This window comes from Furipterus horrens, unplaced genomic scaffold (genome assembly GCF_987537825.1).
Source record: "Furipterus horrens unplaced genomic scaffold, mFurHor1.1.pri manual_scaffold_6, whole genome shotgun sequence".
Taxonomy (NCBI): domain Eukaryota; kingdom Metazoa; phylum Chordata; class Mammalia; order Chiroptera; family Furipteridae; genus Furipterus; species Furipterus horrens.
This window is the reverse complement of record NW_028327176.1, coordinates 96,242,553-96,268,830: the sequence shown is the minus strand read 5'-3', so window position 1 is coordinate 96,268,830 and position 26,278 is coordinate 96,242,553. Positions and strand designations below refer to the sequence as shown.

General features: G+C 41.1%; 1 protein-coding gene and 2 pseudogenes across 1 annotated transcript in view; 1 reads left to right on the top strand and 2 right to left on the bottom strand.

The window, feature by feature from the left end:
• BICRAL (BICRA like chromatin remodeling complex associated protein) overlaps positions 1-26,278 on the bottom strand; it is a 77,020-nt gene that overhangs the window by 1,287 nt on the left and 49,455 nt on the right. The window contains exons 3-11 of the mRNA XM_090282424.1: positions 26,151-26,199; positions 25,994-26,062; positions 21,552-23,228; positions 9,740-9,845; positions 8,871-8,968; positions 6,995-7,056; positions 6,231-6,376; positions 4,857-4,951; positions 3,123-3,225 (exon numbers count right to left, since the gene is read on the bottom strand). Coding sequence (XP_090138550.1) covers positions 3,123-3,225; positions 4,857-4,951; positions 6,231-6,376; positions 6,995-7,056; positions 8,871-8,968; positions 9,740-9,845; positions 21,552-23,228; positions 25,994-26,062; positions 26,151-26,199 — 2,405 coding nt within the window. The remainder of the gene's footprint in view (positions 1-3,122; positions 3,226-4,856; positions 4,952-6,230; positions 6,377-6,994; positions 7,057-8,870; positions 8,969-9,739; positions 9,846-21,551; positions 23,229-25,993; positions 26,063-26,150; positions 26,200-26,278) is intronic.
• LOC150007024 (MICOS complex subunit MIC10 pseudogene) lies at positions 2,073-2,785 on the bottom strand (annotated as a pseudogene).
• Positions 24,379-24,937, top strand: LOC150007023 (large ribosomal subunit protein eL33 pseudogene; annotated as a pseudogene).

Here is a 26,278-nt window from a genome sequence, read left to right as displayed (position 1 = left end):
AGGCTCCAGATGAGAAGCTTAGACCTCTTTGAGAAGGTAGCTGCTTGATGACAGGAGTAAAAACCAGACAGGCAAAAAGCTCCACTTTGACTTAATCTCTTACTGTTATTTAAAAATAGTTTTTAAAATTAATGACTGCTTTGGAACAGTCTGGAAACAGAAATTAGATGTGAGTATCAGCCTGGTTTTTTGCGGTGGGGCACAGGGCTCCGGAAGGAGGCTTTGGCAGGGGTGGGGTATCTTTGGGTGATGGCACTTTACTCCCTCTAGACACATATGAGGGGACCTGGCATAGTTAGTTGAACTTTGCCAGGAGCACAAAACAAAGGTCAACACGGATCCAAAACGACATCTGCTTGGAAGGGCAGTGCGATATGCAGGAAGCGGTCTCTGAGCGAACACTGAACTGAGCCAGGCTTGAAAAGCCAAGGACAATGGGAAGAGAAACATTAGTAAGGGTTGGGGGGGGGGGTGAAGGTTACAGAGGTAGGAAGACGGGCTGTTGTTACTACGCAAGGGCAGAGGAAGTGTTAACTCTGGACGTAAAGAAAGTGAAACAGGGCTTTGATGACATCTATAAAACCACACCAAGAATTTGTTCACTGAATCCCAAAATAAAAAATCTAGTGGATATAGCACTGGAATTTAAAAAGCTGATTCCATCCAAGAAACAACTGGCTGTGCTGGCACAACCCAGAGGAGCACGAAGGCCATCCCTGCCCAGGCCACACGCTGCCCGAGGCGCTGGGACACAAAGCAGGAGGCTTTGTCCCCAAACCCAATTCACCACAGAACAACAGATTTCAGCTTCTAAAGAAACAAAACAGAAATCTATCCTACATTGTTCTCTTCCTCTTTGGAAAGATTTGAGGATTCTTCTAGCAATTCTTTTGGACTCTCCATTTAGACTGAGTGCAAGGGTTATATATTTTCTTTGGAAATTTCTTGAGCCACATCAAACACAAGGCAGAACCTTAATCTTTAAGTATCAGAAAAGACATTAGTAGAATGGAAGTAAAGCCACTGGAAAATGCAGCAGTCCTCAAATAACGCTGTTTTGTTCAGTGCCATTTTCTACATCACTGATAAAAATAAAAACCCGATTCCGTCCGTGTGGAGTTGGCACATTCTCCCCATGTCTGTGTGGGTTTTCTCTGGGGACTCTGGTTTCCTCCCTGATCCCAAAGATGTGTGAGTGAGTGAGTGTGGGTGTGAGAGTGTGATGTGTCCTGCCATGGAAGAGTGTCCTGTCCAGTCTGGAAAAGGATTATCTTGTTTTTATTAACCTTTCTTAAATGTATGTATCGCTCATGTTTATTTTAATGTTTAATATTAGAAGTGTTTTGGGATCTTTATTTAGAAGTTGATGTTTCTGTGACCAGAAATATGCCATAGGAACATAACTTTTTTTATATCAATTAGCTTGTAGTAAAATTGGTTTCCTTAGAGTTGTCCTGCATAAAATTGCAGTTTCCAAGAAACTATAGATGATATTAAGTGATAACTTACTGTAATAGTCCGGTATAGGGGAATGGATTAGCTAGGTATCAAATTAATGCACTAAAATTTATTAAATATTATTTTGAAGACTTTAGCAATATGATAAAAACTTCACATGGTTAAATGGAAGAAAATTAGAATAAAATTGTATCTAGCAAATGACACATGATTGTAACTATATATAAATGATACATGCAAATGGGAACCAGAACTAGAAGAAAACTTGGAGAATAAAAACATTTCTTTTTGACCTGGCTGGTGTGGCTCAGTGGACTGAGTGCTGGCCTGTGATCCAAGGGGTTGTCAGTTTGACTCCCAGTCAGAGCACATGGCTGGGTTGCAGGCCAGGTCCCCAATTGAGGGCTTGCGAGAGGCAACTGACCGATGTTTCTCTCACACATAAATGTTTCTCTCCCTTTTTCTCCCTCCCTTCCCCTCTGAAAATAAATAAAATCTTAAAAAAAAAAAAGTAGGTTAGACTAACAGTAGGCCATTAAGAAAAACATTTCTTTTGTTTTTTTTTTTTGCCTATTTTAGTTGAATTTATTTCTTTAAGACCAGCGCCTAGCAATTTCCAGAGAGAAAATACAAAACAAGAAACAGACTTGGTTTCAAATACATAAACAGTGTGCTGGAGTTAAAGCACTGCTAAAAACATTGTTACAGAAGAAGGCCAGCTTACTCCAGAGCCCTTCAGGATTCCTGAGGAACAAACATGATTCCTCCTTTCCTCCCACTGGGATGTCCTCAGGTGGACGTCAGTGCTCCTGCTCTTTGACATATTTTCCATGTAGAGGATACGGAGACTGGAAATCATGCTGACAGTTGGAGTAGGCCATTCCCAATCCCATGGCTGAACCAAAGGCTTAGTGGCCACATCCTTCTTTTAAAGAAGGTGAGTAAGAAAACAAGCCCTAATCCGAAACCGGTACCTATCTTGACGACCGTCCCGAGTACCAGTCCTGCTTCCTGCTGAGCTCTGAATCAGTCCTGTTTCTCACCCCGAATTACAGCTTTCCTACCAAAACACTTCTTTTATAGGATGTTGAAAGTATGGGTAAAATCTGTATTCCACTAGTTGTTATAATTTTATTTGATTTAAACAATTTTAGAGGCTAGAAAAAAGTACAGCGGATTCATTTTTAAAAGGCAGAATGTGGGTCAAATCTAACATGTATACACTTAGCAGGAAACTGATGAGGTGAGAGAAAAGTACTTAAATTACAATTACGGAGCTATGGACAGGGACCATGTTTTACTGATTTTTTCCTCTAACAATGGCCATGTACACAGTAAGATAATAATTTGTTGATGTTTAATTGCTTCTGGGAAGGCTCTGACTTAATTTAGTTCTCAAAAATTAGAGAACAATTGAGAAGTTTACAATGGGGAATAATAATCACTAAACTGAATGTAAAGCCTAGTTTGCATTTTGTAGAACATAGACCTTTTCAGGGTACTCGTATCCTGCTCTCAACTCTGGTTTTGTTTCTTTTCTCCTAAGAATTTATGTTCTACCTTTAGATTTCACACCAAAGGTGGGTTCAGAGAGACTCCACGAAGGCCCACGGCCCCAGGCTGTGGCGGGAGCTCTCCTCCGCCTTCACCCCGGCGTGTCTTACCAGGGTCCACAAGTGCCAGGCGCTTGTCTCGGGACAGAGACGCTCTTTCCTCCTGGTTGAACATTCTGTCGATCATCACCATCTCAGCAGAGGGATTAATCCGCTGAAAACGAAAGCATTCAGTCATTTCAGGTGCCTTTTAACAAGTACAAACATCTCATTGCATCTTTGGAACAACTGAAGCAATCAGAAATGAGACATCGTCTAAGTTCAGTCAGGTGCCATTTAGTCATATTTTTCCTTACTACATAGGATGCATTTTAAAAAATTGTGTCTTTTGGGGAAAGGTAATTTACACATTGGTACAAAATTCAAAAAGTACTAAAGGAGATGGGAAAAGTATGCCTTTCCTCTTCACCGTACTTGTATACCTCCCCCACCCACTCCCTAGAGGCTCCTCCGCGCTTAAAAATTTAATATACTCTTCCAGAGATATATTATGCACATACACACATGTATGTTCTTATTTTTTTGTATTTTTTGCACACAAATGGTAGCAACACAATACACACTGTTCTGGTATCTTCCTTATTTCCCCTTCTCCTGATAATATATTGGAAATCTTTTTCATAGAATGACCTTTTACCTTATATTCTGCTATGTGTTATGTTTTTTATTAGGGCTTTCCTTAAAATTATGTTTTGTTGTACAGAATCAAATCTTAAATTATATCTCTGGATCTTATTTAACATGAAAACTCATGGCAGATATAATCTGACCAAATAAGTGGTTCTTTCCTCAAAAACGATAGTCTTGTTGATTTCTCAGAGTTTTCTTTTAGAAATGGTTGTCAATATAGGAACAACTATTTTAGGTTTTGGAGGCATAATTTTAAGAAAAGATATATTGGTAAATATATATATTTAAGTAAGCACAAACACACATACATACACATCTGCATTATGTTGTTTATGTGTATAATGTAGCTCAACTAATCCCCACAGTACATTTACAAAGTTGATCTCAAATTGAAAACCACTATAAGAGACCAATTTATAGGTTAAAGCCCATATGAGTTTAGAACTGCTTCTAAAATCTCAGAATAGGTTTTGTCTCTCCATCATTTCCGGAGATGTCTTCTTTTCTCTAATTAACTGGTGCTTTAAAACCAATTTTAGTTATGTCTGAAGTGATGAAAATGTGCTAGAATTAGACAGTGGTGATGGCTGTACAATCATGTGAATTCTAAAAACCATCAATTTGTACATTTTAAAATTAAGTGTGAATGTTATGGCATGTTAACAATCAATTAAAAACAAGACAAGATTAATGCTAGCGTTGCCATCATCTAGTCATTTCAGATGTTACTTTGAACAATCTTCACTGGCTGTGCCTCCGGTCCTCTCCCACGTCCCGGGGCTGGGGAGAGGCAGCACACAGCAGGTGAGTGTGGACCAGCGTGCCAGATGGTCCCGCTCTGTGTGCTAGCTGGGCTAAGTACCCTGCAGACTTACCAGCTATATGATCTTGGGCGAATTACTTAACCAAAGCCCTAGGTTCCTCATCTGGAACAACTGTAATGCACTGACGGTGATCGGCCATGTAAAGTGCAGTAGTTACTAGGTGCTGTTAGCAGTAGTAACAGTCAAGTGTAAGGTTTTCCACAAGCGTAAATATCTCTGCCTTTTAAACTATGCTGGGGAAATATAGCTCCCTGGAGTTTTTCTCTCTGAACTGGTAGCTGTGACCTGTAGAGTTTAATACACAAACACGCTATAGAGAACAGAATCTTACCATGGCGTCTTCGAGGAGCAGGCACCTGTATTTGTTAAGCATAGCTTGGGTCCTTTTTAGGAGCTGAGTGGCAACTGTTTCAAACTCATCGTCAACTTTAATAAGAGAGAGAGAAAGAAAATGGTAAGAGAGTGCAAATCACCCATTCAGTCTTTCATTTTTTAGGACTGAAATGCACTGTTCTTCCATTGGTCACATGTCTTATCTGTGGCAATTTTCTCTTCTTAGATTAATTAGCCTTTCTGTGACCAAACATCATGCTTCTGTGCTGCTTTCCCTCACTGTCCACTCCTATGTGATCATGGAAACTCGTTTCAATATTAGCTTATATTAACTTTAGTTAAGAAGCCAAAAACATATTTTTAACATCACCTATAGAAGAAAACCATATTACACACAGAAGCAACAAATATCAAGTCTCCACTCTTTTCCAAAAGTGTGAAAAACTGTAACAGTTGAAACAATGAAGTCCTATTCTCTGGGTTGGGAAGACCAATTGTGTCTAAAGACACAAACTAGTTCATGGTATCTTGCAGATCATGGTGCTGTGGCTCTGTCCTTGTCTGTTAAGTCTCCAAAGGCCTCACATTTTCTACTTCACTCTTCTCAGAATCTTCACATCCCTGTTTAATTCTGGAGTTGCACCCTATTCCCCGGACCTCCCAGGGAAGTTCACGGTGGACTAAGGCCATGGCACTCAGATTAGAGATCCCACCAGGGGAGCAAGACTGGTGGCAGCAGAGGGAAGGACTGAAGCAGTGGAGGGGAACTGACGGGGTCCAGGCCTGGGAATGGTGGTGGGAAGGAGGGCGGAACTAAGCTGCACAGCTGGGAGAGGGAGCAGGGCCAGGCATGAGAACGGGCTGAGTTCTAGGTTGGGATAAAGAGTCCTTATCCTTAACCTTTTTTTGGCCAGTTTGTCAACATACAGCAATGCCCTGGACTCACTTTGGAACCTCAAAGAGTGCTTTTGGGGGCTGAAGAATCGATCTAACTCATAAAACTGGTATTAAGAGCTAAGGGTATGCATTCTATCTAAACACAAAGCCTATGCTTAAATCACTGTGAGTACCTAGTTCAGAGCCACCCACCTGCAGCTAGCAGTCCAAACAATGCTTTTCATTCATTGCCCCCAAAATTTGTCCATAAAAGACTCTGACATTGGGGTATCCCTTCACAGGATAGTGAGAAGAATAAGTCACAATCCTAAATAGGGACTGGGAAATGGAGTAAACGGGGAACAAGTTAGGTCTGTGATTAAAAACAGTAAACTGGCCACCATCTGGGGGCTGGGGGCTCTGGGTTCTGACTCCTGGGGGGCATCCACAGAGGGGGTCTGGTGTCAAAGTGGGCTCTGGGGTTACAGTTGATTACCTTTCTTCAAGTCCTCCTCAGTGGGCATAGAGCCCTGGCACACATGGTAGGAGAGCAGCCTCTGCACTGCGTCACTTAGTGATTGGAATTGACTTTTATCAGGTGTCACCGCGTGGGCTTGGTCCCTCTGTAATTGCTGGAGAATGCTGTAAAAGAGAAACAGCATGTCAATGAGAGTCACATTAAGAAACTGAATCCTCTGCATGCAAGGAGAGAAAGACACACAGAAATGTTCTTCTTCACAGTATAGCAGTTCTGTTTTTCTTCAGTTTTATACTTTGTACACCAGGGTGGGTTTAGAGTTTGGTCTAACTATCTCCACAGGGGACTCCAACTATGGCCCTGGCCTCAAAAGCCCAGTGTTCCCATCAACCACTCATGTGTGGGGGCTCACCCAGACCTTGGCAATACCTGAGCATCAGCCAACTAAACTTAGGCTAACATTTCTGTTCCGAACAAAGGAGCTTATCAAACCATGCTTTTGGCGAACCAAAGGGTATATGGTTTGCTAAAAAGGCAAAAAACACTTCTCCTTAAGAAAAAGAGAGCCAACGGTAGGCTCAAACTACATTTGAGATATTTATAGGTCCTAATGAAAACAAATTCCAAGAAAAGATTTTCAAAGTATAATTAAAAAAAATATATATATATATAAATATAAATAAAATAATATATATAATTATAACCTGGCTTCTGCTGTATATGTAATGAAGGTTAGGAAGCTAGAGAAAGATTCAAAATGAGTCATTTCCAAGGGCACTCACAAAGCTCCCTTAGTTAGTTGTTTTGCAGCAGGCCTCTTCAGTCCTCCCGAATGACCATCCACCTAAACACAAAACACATCTCTCAGTATTCCCTTTTGTTGAAAAAATAAGCAGAATAGCCCTCGCTGGTGTAGCTCAGTGGGTTGAGCACTGGCCTGTGAACCAAAAGAGTGCTGGTTTGATTCCCGGTCAGGGTATACGCCTGGGTAGCAGGCCAGGTCCCCAGCTGGGGGTGTGCGAGAGGCAACTGATTCCTGTTGCTATCATTTCTTTTGCACATTGATGTTTCTCTCCCTCTTTCTCCCTTCCTTCCCTTCTCTCTTAAAAAAATAAAATCTTTAAAAATGACAAAAAGAAAAAATAAGCACAATACAGTTACACATAAAGGTCACTATGTTTTGAACACTTTCAGCTCCCTATCCAGAGCATATTCTAAGACTGTAGAATTTGACTTGCTAAAAAAATTAAAAAAGCAAGTCTACAGACCCTGTAGCAAAGTTGCACTGTGTCAAGATTACAGAAAGCTGTTCTATCAGTTCTTTGGAAGGAGTCAGCATGGACCTTAAAGCCTGATCCACAACTTCCTCTACAAATGCATCATTATGTTTTTGAAGAAGTATATTTGTGGATACCAACTCTGTGAACATCTGAAAATTCAGGAGATATTAGTTAGCTCATTTTCTCAGTGGTAACTAAGGGAAAAAACACTTTTGAGCTCCTGTTTCATACAGTTATGTGTGTAATCTAGTTGGCATTTCTATATTACGTTAAGGAAACAAATACGCCTACGTGAGAACCTGAGAACTGAACCAGATCCTTTACCGAGTGGTCCAGGCAGGCCCGGATTATCACAAGTTTCATTAAACTATTAATTGCTAAGTTTGATGGAGAAGTAACTAAGGCCTTAGTACAGCAATTTTCACCTTTTTTCATCTCATGACACATAAACTAATTAGTAAAATTCTATGGTGCACCAAAAAATATATTTTTTGTCAATCTGACAAAAAAATAGGTATATTTTGATTCATTCACATTGGATGGCTATTGTGATGGCTGTTGTCATTTTTTTATTTGACAGTCTGAGGGAAAAGAGGTCAATGCCCCTGACCTCTTTTTCAGTCAGGTATTGCGTGTTTTAAAAATTCTTGCAGCACACCAGTGAGAATCACTGCCTTAGTAAGCTGAAAACCAAACTTCTTCCCCTTTCCTTTTTATTTTTTAAAATATTTTATTAATTTTTCTTTTTAGATAGAGGGTAAGGGATAGAGAAAGAGAGGGAGAGGAACACTGACGTGCAAGAGAAACATTGATTGGTTGCCTCTTGCACATCTCCAACCAGGGACCTGGTCTGCAACTGAGGTATGTGCCCTGACTGGGAATCGAACCAGCAATCTTTAGGTTTGTGGGATGATGCCCAACCCACAGAACCACACCAGTCAGGGCTCCTCTTCCTTTTTAGATCAGTGGTTGAGTTAAAGGACCATAGGGACTACTTAATAGATTCCTGGTTGTTACTGCAGGAAAAAGACATTTTCTTAGTATGAGGAACAGATCCATTTTTGATATGATAATAAGTGATATCATTCAATAATAAACTACATTTTTGAGTGCTACCATGTGTTGGCTGCTGGTATATTATTAACTCATGAAAAAGAAATGATAGCATTGTAAACATGTGAGAAATAGAATAGACACGTTCATCCTGTAAACATTAACAACAAGGCCTGGACCACTGGGAAGGTCTTCAGTGAACGCACAGGCACTGGGCTGACTGTGTAGACAATGCTTGGCAGCAACAATGAAGCAGGAGGTGACAACTACATTTTCTCCCAGTTATGCTAAACATTAAAAAGAAGCTATGTAAACTGTGTTCTACCTGTACAGCTGGCTGGCCAGGAGATGATCCAACTTTTTCCTGCTGTGGTTGTGTGGTTCCTAAGGACGCTGGTAAAACTTTGCTTCCAGAATCCTGTCCTGTTAGAATTAACACATAAGACAATGTTCAACAGAAACAGTAAATCAGGCCCATCGTGTAACCCTAGAGTCCAACATTTACAGATTATAGAACATTCCAAAAGGGATTTCTTTATCATGGATGCTTGATGTGAGGAAGGAAAGCAGAAAGTACATGTATCTACAAAAGCTCTAGAGGCAGAGTTAAGGATTATAAAGCCTACTTAGGTAATAAGTAGAAATAAATGAATAGAGGCGGTCAATGTTGCAGTTTCAAATTATATAAGGTCTGAGGAATAGGCCAATAATCTGTCAGTATTACCAACACCCGGATTACTCACAACTTAAGGAAAGGGAGGCCCCAATAGGGGGCTGACTAGGAGAGTTCATGTTTTTGTCTTTCTAGTATTTATGGAGCAATGCAGGTGTTCAAAACTCTTGGAGAAAATGGCAGACAAAGCCCACAGTGTTTTTAGTCTCAGGGGGATTCTAAATATACATATATAAAGCAACATGAGGACAATTACAAAATTACCTGTGCCACATAATACTAATTTTGTTGTTTCTAGCAGCACACTTTTGTCATATAATTTAATGTGTCACAACTTAATTAGAAGTGCTTTTTTCTTGTTTAGTAGTATATAAAATGATGCTACAGATGCAACGTGGGAAGGATACAGAAAAAAGAAATGATCAGAGTAGAAGTCAGAAAGATTTCAGGCCGAATGAGGGATACAAGAAGAGTGTCCTTGCGTGTTGGGAGGACAGGGGTGAGCTGGGGAGGTTCCAGACCTGGCAGTGCAGTGCCCAAGAGGCCAGGAATCTGCGCTTGCCTCAGGCCGTCTGGGGTCTTGGAAGCAGAAATGGGGGAAGTCTGATTCAAACATTTTTTCTGAGCCTGTAAAAAAAATTACCAAGATTGAAAAATTAGTATGTTATCAAGATGGAAATATTAATATCATGACCAAAAGTTCTAATAGATTACTTAAAATGCCAACCAAGCCCATGAAGGTCTACCTGATATCACTTTCAGGTAAAGATGACAAGACAAGTATTTTTATTTTATTTTATTTATTTATAATTTTTTAAACAAATTTATTTATTTATTTATTTATTTATAGAGAGAGGAAAGAAGAGAGGGAGAGAAACATCAATGTGTGGGTACCTCTCACACGGCCCCAACTAGGGACCTGACGTGCAACCTAGTCACGTGCCCTGACTGGGAATCGAACCAGTGACACTTGGTTTGCAGGCTGACGCTCAATCCACTGAGCCACAGCAGCCAGGGCAAGACAAATGTTTTTAAGACATTATTTTCCTATCACATTGGGAGAATTGCAAGAGCACCCTTTAAGATCTGCAGGCACACTGACCTTTTTAGACACTGTTCAGGAGGGAGCTGAGCTGACCCAGTCTGCTTTCTTGCTCACGGAACAATGCTCATAGTGCTCAGGCTCAAAGGCTGAGCCGGGAACTCAGTTCCCATCCCTAGTCATTATATATCACACCTGCAAGGATTATGACCCTGACTATTGGTCTCTACGTGGTGTCTGCACTGACTCCGAGCACCCTGGTCTGGGCCCGAGTGCCAACGCCAGAGCTACTATCAACATGCACTGTGCTTTCCGTGCGGCTGACCTACAGTGCACTGCGCCCCTGCTGTCTGGCCTGTCTCTAGTTTGCATCATGGCAACTTCAGGTGGCATGTCACTGGGAAATGTGAATTCAGCTGAATATTAGCCTAAGGGAATATTATTAGAAAAATAAATCTGATATTTAAACTGTTGTGTACTTCTTTTCTAATAATGAGGAAGATGAATCGGATGATGTTTAAGGACTATCAGGTTCCTTTCACTCTTAAAAAATGTTATCGCTAGGATCATTTAAGTAAGACAATAAAGAGCTTTTAAATTATTTTCAGATTTTAATCCCCTTTGTCATGACTACTTCATAATGCTTTAGGTTTTCAGAGTTTTTTTCTTCAGTTTTCTATTTTGTACAGTGGAGTTAGAGTTAAGTCTAACCATTTCCATGGGGGCCTTAAACTTTGACCTTGATCTAAGTGAAATGTTCTCACCAAGCATTAATTTGTGGGTGTTTATATAGACCTTGGCAATGCCTGAACAACTAAGCTTATGCTAATTCTGTTCTAAACAATTAATTATCTATTTGGTTCTTTTTTCGAATATAAAAATGGAGAAGGACTGAACCTCACCCAACAAAGACTGGAGGAGGTCAGTACAAAGTTGGAAATGGTCCCCTTGTTCACTCTCCTGTTAGCAGGGAAGGTCAAACCTACGCCACTCTAGGTAGAAAGGCAATAAGTTCTTGTAAGAAACTCCTGAGGGGAAAACTGTCCCGTTTCCATAGCATTTCCCCAGAATGTAAGTCCACACTCTCCCACCGCAGGGACTCTCCTCGCACGGAGGACACCCGTGCTGTGGAGAGGCTTGGGGCAAACAGTCAATACAGACCTTCCCCACAAGTATTTCCAGGCGATGAATACTAAGGGCCACTTTGAGGAAAAAATAGAACAGACAAGAGCTAGGAAACTGTAATTCGGGAGGGAGGCTACACATTCGGTGGGGGCCTGATGTAATGAGATCAACCGGAATTAGTATGTTCAGATGACCAGAGTCCTTACAGCAATGTTGCCAGTACACAGCATCTGGAACTTTGTTCAGTATGTCTGGTTCACATGAAACAGAAAATTATCATCTTTATTGCCTCAGAGCACACACTTTTGTTTTGATAAAATGATCCCCCACCTTATCAGACATGACTTAGAATGACTCTTAGCTATTCAACAGACAAATGGAACAAAATCCATGCATATGTTAAGTAGTAAGACTATTAAGAAAATCAAGGAAGAGATCTTCATAAAAGTCAGGAGAAGGGTTGAGATTGGGGATGCCCACAGAAGGGGGTGGTTTCTGGGGGGTACTAATAGTATTTTATTCCTTGAGTGGTTACATGGATGGGTATTCGCATTTATGTTTTATGCCTCTTTTTCTACATGTGCTCTATTTCACAATACAGAAGAGTAAAAAGAAAAAACTGAGCACAATCTGATCCAATGTCAAAGCTTGAAAACCATCTGCGGGCAAAGAGTACTGTCATGTGTGAAGACAGGATTTGATCTGCAAAGTACGTCTCCCTTCAGCACGTGTTGGGTAAGCGTCTCACTGTCCCCTCGCCAGCATGTGTGGCCATTGAGTGTTGTCATCCTCTAACTGCTTCTTGTGCTCCTCACTGTACCCCTTCCCCTGGGACTAGAACAATCAATCCAATTGTTACCCTGTGGGGGGGACAGAGAGGCTGGTGGTGGGGTGGGTAGGGCCCGGGCGGCAGCAGAATTGGCACCCACTGGGGAACCTGGTCTGGCACCTGCACTGGAACCGCCTTGATTCACCAGGTCTGCATTGTGGAAGCTCTGCTCTGTCTCCAGAAGCGCACTGCTAGCTCCCAGTCCCTTATCTTCAGGGCAGGACTTTCGTCTGTCTGCTCACTGATGTATCCCCAGCATCAGAACAGGGCCTGGCACCACAGCGAGCGCACAGTAAATAATTGTTAAATAAAAATGAGTGAGGAGCATTTCAGATCTTGTTCCCTGGCACATGTCACCAGGCTGGCTCAAATAAACTCATAAAAACTCTTTAAAAAAATGACTTCAGGCCAAGACGGAGGCGTACGTAAACAGCAAAAATCACAACTAGACTACAAAACAAGTATCACCTAGATTTGTCAAAAAATCAAGCTGTATGGAAGTCCGACAACCAAGCGTTCATCCAGACGAGTGGGAGGGGCAGAGACGTGGAGGCGCTGAGAGGTGGCAGAACAGGCGGTCCCGCATTCACGTGTGGTGGATAAAAATTGGGAGAGGTACCTCGGGAGTAAAAGGTCCCAGCCCCAGGCCAGACCAGACTCTGTTACAGGCTTGGATAATAACATAAAGCTGGCCTGGGGTGGGTGGTCAGTGAGGTCCCGGAAAAGAGCAAGACAGAATAATGAAGAACTGATAAGAGGCCATGCTATCTTGAAAAGGCCGAGAGAAGAGCAGAGAGCCTGGTTTCTGACCCTTATAAGGTGCTGTATTATATCTTTTGGACATTCCCCCTTTTTTAGGCTAAACATGTTAGGGTGAGCTTCTGATAGTTGCAACCCAAAGTACCTTGACTGAGACATTTGGGTGTCAATTGCATGTTCATTGCTGTGGCAATCACAGAGAAGGCAGCGGAAGAATACCAAACACAGTATTTGCCCTCCGAAAGTTTACCATCCAGAAAACATCCAGGCGCACATAAACACATGTGATCAGTGTCCTGTAATTATGGTGTCCAGCCTCTAACGGGCCCTCTTGCCAGTCCAGCAATCCTTTCCTTCCCCTCGCTAGCACTTGGTTCATTTTCCACTGAATGCTATTTCATTATTTTCAAAACTGTAAGCCACGTGAGAACTCATTTAACTTTCAAAGCTACAACCTCACCTGCATCTCCTTTCATCCTTTCCCTCTTCCCTAGTTACAATGGAAAAGGCATCCCTCCTTCCTTCTACAAAGAATCCCACTAGTGCTCTAGAATTCATGTCCTTTTCCTTCTATCAGCTTTGAAAAAAGCTCAGCCCTTTCCCATATCTTAAAAAAATAATTCCCTTGACCCCACACATCCCTGCAGCTAACCACTTAGCGCTAACTCCTTAACGCTGTCTGTGGTACCTTCATTTTTCTGAAAGTTGTCCGCACTCATTACCACCCCTCCCGCCCTCTCCTTGGTCTACAGCAATGGGCTTCTGCATCTATCATTCCATGGAAACAAGTCTCACCAAGGTCAACTACTGCCTCCTCCTCGCTAAATCTGTCAGCAATGCTCCGATCCTTACCTCCACTGACTTCTCAGCAACACTTCACCCTGTGTACCTCTTTTCTCCTACCTGCAACATTCCCTTTCTTTAGTTTCCCAAATGCTGAACCCTATTCATTTTACTCCTCCTTTCTGGAACCTTCTGAGTCTCACGTGTGGACTCCTCTTTCTGTATCCATCCCCTGAGTGTTGAGATGCTTTGGGGTTCTTTCCCAGCCACTTTTTCTCCTCTACTTACAAACTCTCCTTGATCCATTTCATTTACTTTCACTGCTTTGATTACAATTTATATGCCAATCAATCCCATTTCAGCTCATATTCCAATATTTCAGTTGTATGCTCTAGTATATGTTTACCATGCAAGTACTTCAGAATAGACAAACAGATCCTGAACTAAACTCACACTTCCCTCAGATGGCACGCTCTGTTGCAGTGAGCCTGCGTGTCCCTGTTGACACCCCCACTACGGCCAATCGATTGAAAGTTCTGTCTAACCCAATTAACCCAACTGTCTCAAACCCATTCACTTCTCACATCTCTGCTGCCACTAGGCTAGTCTAGGTCTTCACTATGTCATGCTTAGATTATGACACTTGCTCCTTTATGTGACACACAAGGTCCTGGCTAATGCGGCCCTTGCTCACCTCTCACACCTGACCCTTCTGCACCTGCCCGGAACATGCCTTCCTTTCCTGCCCCTCAGTACCAGGGGCCCTGCTCTCTCCAGGCTGTGCACCTGCTGTTCCCACCACCTGACGGCCTTCACTCAGGCTGGATAACTCCTCCTCCTCCCTTAGAAGGTCTTGGTCAAAAACCACTCTCAAGGAAACCTCCCCCAACCGTCTCATTTGGATTAGAGGCCCCTTTTCAGAGCCTGGCACTCCAGACTACTTCCGCCAGAGCACTTAAATACCAGTGCGGCCGCTGGCTTCCGGTGTGCCTCCTGCCCCACAAGATTATTGTGTCCCTAGGACTTGGCCCATGACCGGCTATGGCAAGCACTGAAATACAGCTGAATGACTGAGTCAATGAAGGCAACGTTCAGCATTAGCACAGTATGCAGCTAGACTTCTAGTGGGCAGGACAAGTGTAGAGAAGAAACCTAGGGAGGGACTGGAAAACGCTTTGTTCTTCTAGGGACTTTGGGTGGAGCCCAAAAGGAGGGGGAAGGATTTAGATCTGATAGGAAAGGACGTTCAATATATACCTATCAGCAAAGGCTAGAGCTTACAACGAGTCTGGTCTGTTCAGGGAATAATGGAGGTCAGCCTGGGTAACCCGGAGGGTTTCCGACTGGAGGACCGTACCTGCCAAGTGGGCAGAAGTTTGGTTCAGGTCACAAAACAAATGTTTTAGGAAGATTAATGTGGTGGAAATCAGGTTTTCGGAAGAGAGTGAAGGCAGATTAATCACCCAGGCAAATTGTTACAGTTGTCTAATTAGGATATGAATGAGCCCTGGAAATCATCTAGACCTGCAGTCTGCTCCCCTGGTTGCCTTTAGAGAACCACTCAGGGAGCTTCTGAAAAACGCTGACGCCAGAGTCGTTTCCCAGACTGTTTAAATCAGAATTTATGGAGGTGAGGCCCAGGCATCCATATTTTTAAAAAGCTCCCTGAGTGATTCTATTGCATAGGTAGGGTTCCTCATTTTTAAAGAGAGAAATCTAAAGCTCAGAGAATTAAGATACAAACTTAGACCACAAAACCAGTCAGTAGCAAAGCAGGACCTACAAATGAGCACTGACTCCTAATCTAACTCTTGTTTCTCCCAGGATATTGCAGTCCCTCTTAAAGTCTAGGTCAGGGTATGAAGGTAGAAAAGGAGAGAGGTGGAGAGCAGTATGGTATAGATCAGCGATTTTCATCCGGTGTGCCATGGCACGTTGATGTGCCGCAAAAATTCTTAAACATGCACTACCTGACTATTTAGTCAGGTGTACTGACCTTTCTCCCCTAGACTGTCAAATAAAAAAATAATAGCAGCCAATACAATAGCTGTCCACTGTGAATGAATCAAAGTTATACCTTTTTATTGTCAGATTGGCAAAATATATATTTTTTGGTGTGCCGCAGAATTTTAGTAATTAGTTTATGTATGCCGTAAAATGAAAAAGGTAAAAATCGCCCTGTGTGGACCAAAAATGGGCCTCGTGCTAAATCTGCCAAGCTCAGGTGGGGCCTCTGCAGCAGCCTTAGAAACTCAGAGACCTAAAGTAACCACGAAGGTTGGTCTAAAATTAAAACTCTCTAACTAAAAGCAGTTCAAGCAAGTAGTCATGTCCTAGGGTCATATTTTTCCCTAATAAAGGTCATTCTTTACCAACTGAGGCTGTCTGTTGTCTTTTTGCATCTAGATAACATACCTTTGGAATGTCAGGGTAATTTCCTTTTCCAGATCCCTCAGGGCACAAACACTGCACAAAGCAGAGCTCATAAAACCCCACATTGTTATTGCTAGAATGTTTTTTTGTTTTTTGTTTTTTGCTTTTGGTTGACTATTCTTTTTTCAGAATTTTATTGTATTTTTTTTTGCATTACCATTTATCCCTGTATACCCTCTTTCCTGTTCACTGTTAACTATCTCGTACCTGTCAATGTAAAAGCAGTACATGTCTATTCCTTTTACTTTTTATTCAGTCCCAGAGATTTCCCCTCTTTTCCTTCTCCTGCCTTTCTAATCTATCACTGATGGATTTCTTGCACCCCCCTAAGTCTTCCCCTTTGATTCTGATGTATAAAATAAGCTTTAAAACGGCCATTTTCTGGAGCATTTTCTCTATCCCTTGAGATTTTGCTTCCTGGCATTTGTCTTCCGTTTGACTCAAATAAACTCATAAAAATTCTTGGTTTGGATGTTTCTTATGTTGAGATATAGATAGCTAGCAGATAAAGTCTGCCTTTATGAGTAGTTTGCCCATGCTCTGAAACTCCATCTCTTTGACTGAAATGGGAACAATAGTGCTCCTTGTAGCCCCAAGGTAAGAATTAGAAATAATGTGTGCAGCCCCTGATACTGTACTTGTTGTTAATAATACGATCATGATTTTCATTATTATTGAAAAGGATGGATATGAGACATTCAAAGAAGAACTTGTAGGATTTGGTAATTTATTAAAGGTTTAGAAGAGGAAGGAAAAACAAGAACCTCTAGTTTTGAAATCTGGTGTCTGAAGACACAGTGGTTCCACAGTAAGGTAGTCAGGCTGAGCTAGAGGAGGAAAGAGAATTCGAGAAGGGCCGGTGGGCTGGAGACTTCTGCTGAGGTCGCTCCCAGTAATCTGTACCCAAAGCACTGTAGGTACCGCTCTCAGGGAGATATGGACTTAAAATAATTTGTTTACTTTTGTTTGATAGGCTCAACTCTTGTAAAGCTCCTCCTTTAATAACTGGCTTTCAAATATTAATCTATTTACAAGGAAGTTTAAATCCTGTAAGTTACTCTCTGCATTAAGAGATTTCAGTTTGCAGTGCTCCCTGGAGAAATGGCTGATTCTAGGTCTGATGTTAGGTAATCACAAGACAAGCCTACAATATCTTGTGCCACAAAGAGATGACGGGAGGTGGGAATGCGTCAAAAGCACAGAAGCTGGCTTACAGAAGCCGGCTTAAGCAGGCCTCCACTGTTCAAATGTGGGACAATTTAAATATCAAAAAGAATAATGAAAGCAAAGATAGAAATACATTAAATACAGAAGAACACATGACCTTTTAGAGATATACACTAAAATATTAAAGATAAACTTACGTCTGGATTAGATTCAAAACACTGGGTGGGGAAGGGAGAGTGGGGTGAGGGTGAAACACGAGCCGCTGGTAAGCACTGAGGCTGACTGAGCATGGGGCTCATTACGCTGTTTGTCTACTTTTGTTCATGTTTAAAATTCCCCATAATAAAAAGTTTTTAAATGATGCAAAAAACAAACAAAACAAATAAAAAGCAAGAGGGGAAGAAAAAACTCTGTTTAGGCAAAGGGTGAGAACTGGCAGGGAAGGATGGGTGTGGGGGCGGGAGGAGGGACTGGGAGTGAGGCTGCTGCAGGTACACTTGTGCCCAGCTCTGCCCTCTGGGACCATGCTAATGGTTCATGTGTTCAAAACAAATTAAATAGATACAATCAATGAGGATAATGGGGCAAGAATCCTAATGTGAAGTAGAAATAGAACTGTATTTCAAATGAATAGCATAGCCAGGGAGAAGAAAAAATGCAGTAATTCAAGTTAATTTTTGAACACAGTATTTTGACTATATACCTTTAGGCTAAATACAGAACTGTAAACCAATACTGAAGTCTAATTAGTAGGATTTTTTTTTTCCACAGTGGTATAGATTAGCAACTGAAATTATTTCCTATATATTCTTGTATTAAGCAAATAAGTAAACCCATTGTAGGGTTGGTGTTCTCACTGTTAGAAAAGGGAGTTACAAATATGGAAAAGAAGGAAACTTGAATAACATACCCTGTGGTCCTGGGTTAGATGAAAGTATCAATATGAACTCTATAACACAGGTAGAAAAATAAATAAATAGCTACAAATACTGGGTATGTGTAATGTACATAAGTCCCAGCTGAGACAATCTCAGTACTATGCATATGTAGTGCTGAGAACTTGGTTCCTAAATACTGTTCTCCACTAGAAGAAATTAACTCCTTTAAGAAATGGTTGATTCCAGGACAGGGGCAGAGAAAGTAAAAGATGAACATGGGCTATTTTGTTCTACCAGAAATTGAAAACCACGCTTAAAGCATGGTGGGAGCCCTGGCTACTGTGGCTCAGTGGATTGAGCGTCGGCCTGAGAGCCAAGTGTCGCTGGTTCGATTCCCAGTCAGGGCACATGACTCGGTTGCACGTCAGGTACCCAGTTGGGGGCGCAAGTGACAGGCAACCACACAGTGATGTTTCTTTCCCTCTCTTTCTCCTTTCCCCTCTCTCTAAAAATAAATAAATAAATAAACAGAACTAACAAATAAATAAATTAATTTTTTTTTTTTTAAAAAGCATGATGGAAACATGTCAGAAGGACCAGCAGCTAATTTGGAAGGGTGCCCACTGGCCATCATATTAAATTGAGTATCAAAACAAATGATTGTAATAAGTTATAACCCATTGAATAAAATAAGAATCTGTGAGTCCATACTGATATAAACAAAGACATAAATGAAAGAGGGAGAAGGAAAAAGCTTTCCTTAGATTACAATGCCAACAATTAATGCAGAACAAATGATGCAATTAGAAAATCTGTATTTGGTGACCATCATAATAACAGCTGATTCAGTAATAACAATTAAGTCAGTACTTAACAATGGAAGCTTAAACGAGTGTACGTAAACCTGATAAGCAATGGGATATCTACAGTTTCAAAGTATCTCCCAGAAGAGATTTTTTAAGATGCACCTAATACTGTCTTAAGCTAGCATTCAAAGTTAACGTTACCAGCAATGGGAGAAGTTCACATCGTGCAGACACATCATTTCTGTGGCAATCCTACCAAAAATGTATGTATGACCTAAGTCTAATCATGAGGAAATATCAGAGGAACTCAAATTCAGGGACATTCTATAAAATACGGTAATTAGTTTGTACTCTTCAAAAATATAAAGGGCATGAAAGACCAAAGAAAGGGAAACTGTTCCAGATTTAAAGATGTGACAAGAGAATTACTAATCCTGAATTGGATCCTGAAACATAAAAACAACACAAAATAATTTCTCTTTTTTTTCTAAAAGGGACATTACTGTGAAAATTGACTAAATCTGAATAAGGTCTGTAGCTTAGATGACAACATCGTAATAAAGCGGATTTCTTGGTTTTGATAATTGTACTAAGGTTATCTATCCCTGCTTTTAGAAAATAAAGTAGGTGTCAAGAGGCATCATGCCTGCAATTCACTCTCAAAAAAAAAAATATATATATCTATATATTGTGAGAGAGAGAGAGAGAGAGAGAGAGAGAGAGAGAGAGAGAGAGAGTGTGAGAGAAGGAGAAAACAAATATGGTAGAAGTTAATACCGGGGGAATCTTGGTAAAGGGAACATGAATATCCTTTTTTTAAAAAAAGATTTTATTTATTTTTTAGAGAGAGGAGAAGGGAGGGAGAAAGAGAGAAACATCGATGTGTGAGAAACACTGATTGTTGCCTCTCACATGCCCCCACCTGGGGACCTGGCCTGCAACCCAGGCTTGTGCCCTGACTGGGAATTAGAGAGCAACCTTTCAGGTCGCAGGCCGTCACCACACCAGCCAGGATGAAAATTCTTTAAAAGATTCTTGCAACTTTATCTTTTCTATAAGTCTGATATTATTTCAAAACACACACATACCTTCGATACCAAAAGTAATTCACTGAACATCTTTGGTCATAAATAATCTTTGCTTCCTTAGGATTCTGAGTGGAATTACTAAATCAAAGGTACACATTTTAAAACATATTGATGTAGCCCTGGCTGGTGTGGCTCAGTGGATTGAGTGCTGGCCTGTGAACCAAAAGGTCACTGGTTTGATTCCCAGTCAGGGCACATGTCTGGGATGCTGGGCCAGGTCCCCAGCTGGGGTCATGCAAGAGGCAACGGATCGATGTATCTCTTGTACATCAGTGTTTCTCTTCCTCTCTTTCTTCCTCCCTTCCCCTCTCTCTAAAGATAAATAATTTTAAAAAACACTGATGTATATGGTACAGAGAAGTTCTAAGTGTGGAGGAGCAAGGCAGTGCGACTGAGGAGGGCAGACGATAGGGTGAAAGCAGGTGTGAAGCTGGAACTAAGGAACATGCTCAGAATGGGTGGGAACCAAAAGCCAGGATGGGCAGATGGGGGTGAGGACCAAAGCTGATGTTATTTGAGAGTTTGTTCAGAAACATAATCCTCATGTGGTTTAGCTGATTGCCCATGGTTAATTGACCTACACAATGGCATGGTAAGAACAGACTCCAGTACTTAGCCAAATAACAGTGCCCTGGATCCCTCCCTCTGTATGCACCTCCCTGGTGCAGACCAGTATCCACCAATAGGTCACACTGAATCCCTGAGCCTTTCTGGTTGACATCTAAGAACCACCTGCAACTTCTCTATTCAGTATGTAGTCATATGACTTAGTGGCTTGCTATATGTGGGTAAGTAAATAATCTAAAATAAGCTTTCATTTAAAATGCCAATAATACATTCAAACAAATATATATTTTAAGTCTTCACTTAAAGTTGTCAATAGGTTCTGCGACTTTAAGTGAAATGATGTATAATGAAACCAGTCTCACCATAGCTTAATAGATATAAACAAGTTAAGTTCCTATGGAACCTCATCATTGTAAAAAAAAAAAAAAAGACAATGTTGAATGACACAATTTATTCAAGGACCTACTGTATATTAATTTTGGTGCTTATTGAATGTTTGCTATTTGCCAGGGACTATGCTAAATGCTTCATGCGGGTTATCTCGTTTAATCCACCAAAGAACTCCATGGGGTGGTAGTATTATGATGCCCATCTCACTGATGAGGAAAATTAAGTCTAGACAAGTAAGTTAAGGTAAAACTTGCTCCACGTCATAAAGCTTAGATTCAAATCCATGAATCTGACTCTACAGTCTTCACTCTAAACCACATGCCATGCTTGATAAAAAATTTTAATTAGGAAAAAGGCAATCAATCATAAATCGGGAGCCTAGGGTGAACATTGTAGCCTATTAAATACAAATTTTATTTTTCCCTTTTGTAATCATGCAGGCATTTGTTTGATAAAGAGAGCATACCTGACAGAAGAACTGTTGCTGGGCTCCTGCTCCAGGTGTGTTACTGAAGGTGCTGGTGGATTTGGAAGAAGGAACTGGAAGACGATGAGACACACTGGCCGGTACTGGAGTCCTGTTTGGCTGGGTCAGCTGATCTCCTGTAAAGTTTGATCCTGGTGCACCCGACTGAACCACAGACCCAAGACTAGGATGGGCAGTGCTGGACGAGCTAACAGGGAACCGACTAGGTCCTGACATGCTTGTCACCGACGGCATGGTGGTGAAGCCAGGTCTTCCTTGGGAGATGCTGCTCTGCCCAGGTGACAGGTGTAATACTGTTGGTGATGCCTGCTGCAAGGGCATCTGTCCACCAACAATCTGAGGAGAGGCATGATTGACTATCACTGGACTTCCAGAGGCAGCAAACGTCTGCCCAGACACTAACTGGACGGCGGTATTCTGGTTGTTAAGCATCTGTCCGGAATATGGTTGGTTGGTCCTGAGCATGTTGGAAGAGTTTCTGTTCAACATGACATGTTCTGAGGCCACTTGGCCAGAAATGAGCTGAGAAGGCTGAGTCTGAAGAATTTGCCCATTTATGGTCTGGACATGGTGTACCGAGTTGGAACTGACAGAAAGGCTTGTAGGTACAAGGAACTGACTTTGGGGTGTGTGAGGCTGGCCCATGGGAGAATGAATGACGATACTACCAGCAGCGCTGCTCACTGCCTGTGAGGTGACTGGTTTTCTTGCATTCTGTTGGTTGACGATGTTCACAGACATGTGTGGACCAACTACTGAGCCCTGGGGTGAATTTGCAGAGGCAAAAGAGATGCCTTGTTGCACGTGATGCTGCTGCATTCCCAAATTGTTCACATTGTACGTATTTTGCTGACCCATCTGGATAGGCTTTGGCTGGATATTAATTGGAACTTTGTTTGAATTTGGTGCAAGACCCCTTTGTATGATGATGTTATGCACAGGTAAAGATGTTTGAAAATTTGTGCTGTTAAATGGAACGGTAACAGGCTGTGCTACGGGACTAGAACTTGAGTTCCCAAATAAGGAGTTGCCATTAGGAGTCTGTCTATGAACCAGAAGCCCTCCACTCACATTTGATGGGGCTTGCTGCCCACCACCCTTCAATATGATTTGAGATCCATCTAGGTTATTAATAGTCATCATGGAAGGCTGATTACCAAATGACCCAATTAATTGTATTTGACCAGAACCACTAAGCTGACTGCTATTAGATAAATGCTGGCTGGGAACACTGATCCCCACGTGTTGCATAAAGCCATGTTGCACACCCACTGTATTGCTTGCAAACGATGCTCCAACAGGCACGTGAGTCACCCCTATAGGCTGCAGCGTCTGACCTGAGTAATTAGAAACATTAGAAGCCTGAGTAAAGGATGCTGATGAAGAAGGATGAAGCTGAGCTTGTGCAAACTGTTGGCCTGAACCTATACTGGCATCCAAGTATGCCTCTTCTGCCAACGTCTGTTCAGTGATATTGGCCTCCTGCAAGGATTTCTGAAGAATGTCGAAAGGTTGGTCCTCACTGAGATCAGGAAGAGAAGAAGACTCAAGTTCATCTTCAAGAAACTGAAGGCTACTTGAAAGTGGCAGTCCATCACTGGGCCCTTCTCCAAGCTGGTTGCTCACAGCTTTGAGAGATGACTTAGGATCAGCATTCTAAAAAAAAAGGTGCTGTGTGTTACATGGCATATCCAACCTTTGAAAGAGATTCTTATAAACAAACTCGTCTCACTTTTGAATAGGAACGAAGCATGACAGTCAGCTTTTCAAGCACTACTCTCCAAACTGCTCACCTTATTCTGCTACTGTATTTCTTAACTAATGATGTTGAACATTATTTTTGTAATTATGTACATTCATTGCCCTGATAAGTTATTATATAGAAAATAGGTAAGTAAGAGGAACTTAGTGACAACTACCTAGAGTTTAGTTTCTTTTTTGAGATACTGGCGCAGATTTTAATTTTCAGCATTGCTTCTAGTCCAAGGCTTAAGTGGGACTCAGGCCAGGGCGGGTGTATATCGAGGAGACGGCCATATCCAGTCCTTTGTATAATGGGAGTCTAAGTGAGTTTTGGGAGTTCAGGGTATTGTTCTACTAGAGGTCCAGAAGGTATCCCAGAATCAGCCCTGTATTTCAAGGTTTCTCAGAACTTCTCCAGTTCTAACCCCCACCACCACAGGCAAGACCAGGCCAGGAAAAACAAGCTTCCCACATAAAGTGAGAAAATGGTCATTTGATTTCTTAAAAGTAATCAGTTTATTATAATGCTTTTAAAACTACTTTAGCCCTGATTGGTGTGGCTCAGTGGGTTGGGTGTCATCCTGCAAACCAAAAGGTTACCGGTTTGATTCCTGGTCAGGGCACAGGTCTGGGCTGTGGGCCAGGTCCCCTGTTGGGGGCATGAGAGAGGCAACTGATTGCTGTTTCTCTCACACATCAATGTTTCTTTCCCTCTGTTTCTCCCTGCTTTCCCTTCTCTCTAAAAGTAAATAAATAAAATCTTAAAACAAAACCTACTTTAGTTTCCTACCCCAAAATAAGTCTACCAACATTTACTCATCAAGCACGTGCTTACGTGTTAGTTTCTGTCCTTAAGGAATAGGCATTCCAACTAGAGACAATAATACAGGCATATGAAGAGAACTGAACATGGTCATTCATAAATAAGATCTACTCCACTGGCCAGCAGTTTTTCCTGGGACATGTCAAAATCATAAAAGAAAAAATATGGACTCTATCCATTATCTTGGAGCCTGTGGAGTCCTGCTGGGAGCAGGACTTCTATAGAGACAAATATGTGTAAAAAAGGCTGTGGTCTAAGGCCATTTTTGCTGGCTATACTTAGGGTCTCCGGAACCAGAGGGAACACACAGCTCTCCTAAAAATTGAAGGTGTTTATGCTCAAGGTAAAACTGAATTCTATCTAGGCAAGAGATATGGTTATGTGTACAAATCAAAGAAAAACACAGTGACTCCTGGCAAACTGAACAAAACTTGAGTAGGTAACTTGTGTTCATGGAAACAGTGGCATGGCTTGTGCCGAGTTCCCAAGCAACCTTCCTGCTAAGGCCATTGGACACAATCCATTTAATGCTGTACACCTCATGGATTTAAACTTATGAAAAGTAAATAAATAAAAGTGGTTTTTTTTCTCTTGTTAAAAAAGAAGATATAGGAACAACAGCTATTTAAAATAAGGTGAAAACAGGCCCTGGCTGGGTAGCTCAGTTATTTAGGTCATTGTCCTGATATGCCAAGGTTTCAACCCTGATCAGGACACATACAAGAATCAACCAATGAATGCATAAAGAAGAAGAACGACAAATCTAATTTAATAAAATAAATAAATAAAATAAAGTGAAGACAGTGTGAATGTACTTAACACTACAGAACTGTACACTTAAAATGATTAAGATGGAAACTTTTATGATATATGTATTTAATACAATTGAAACATTTTTTAAAAGGTGAAGAAAAAATAAAAGTAGGTCAATCAAGAACGCATGATCCAAAAACAAAGGAAAAAACAAAAACAAAAACAAAGAATTAGGGGTCCAGTGTGCAAGGCCAGAGATTTTCAGCCCTAGACTAATAAGATGCTGGAGGCTAGGTGATGGGAAGAACTACGTAGCAAAGCCAAGACTGGTTCATTCGATCCCCCCAATCAATCGGCAGTTGAAATGGGATTAATGTGGTCTCAGTTAGCTGGACATCATTTTAGGACTTGAAGAATCATAGGCTTAAACATAGTAATTTGGGTATAGTCTCCAGGCAGGACCCCCCTATTCTCCAGGTCTAGTTTCTTGTCAAGATGCTCCTGGAACTTGAGAATATGGGCTCCAGAATCCAGTGACCTGCGTTAGAATCCTAGCTCTGTAACTATTGCCTGTGTAATTTTGGGGAGCACGAACCTCTCTGTGCTTTGGTTTCCTCATCTATGATATAAGGATAATAACATAACCTACTTCATGGAGTTATTGTGAGGATTAATGAAGTTAATTATGTTAAACCAACAGTGCCATGAACACACTAAATGCTCAGTAAGTTTCAGTTATTATTTTTCTTGTTTAAGATGAAAATGTTTAGCAAGTAACTACAATTAAGAATAATTTATTTAAAGCTATGTAAACAAGGTTCAAAACACTGTAATACTACTTTCTTAGATGACAACATTTGAGTCAGTTTAAAAAAAAGTTGAAAGTTTAGGAAAATGGCAAAATAAATCTCATATAGCTTGTCTCAACTAAGTTAAAAAAAGTAGAAAGTATTAACATAACTCAATAGATTTTCCTTCTATGTCAATTACCAAAGGCAATGTAATAATTCTCACCAGGATACAAAGGCAAGTAAAGCCTCAATTCACAAGGCATGAATGAGACAGAAACACTTGATCACTGCATTCAGTTTCTAATACTCACACTAGAGTTGGCGAAAATTGAATTTGAATTGGCTGCAGAATATCCTGCATTAGTCAAGTCATCATTGCTCTGCAAAGGTACAAATTCAACAGAGTGATTACTTTAACTATAAAGAAGAGACAAAATTTCTATCTGTGATGTTCTAAGTATTACTTACAGATTTATTACTAGGTCCATGTAGAAAATAGTTCAATGCTTGTGGGTCTCTAGAAAACAATGAAAAAGGGGAAAGCAACAATAAATATGTTACCTATATTTAAGATTCTTTTTCTATGGTAAAAAGAA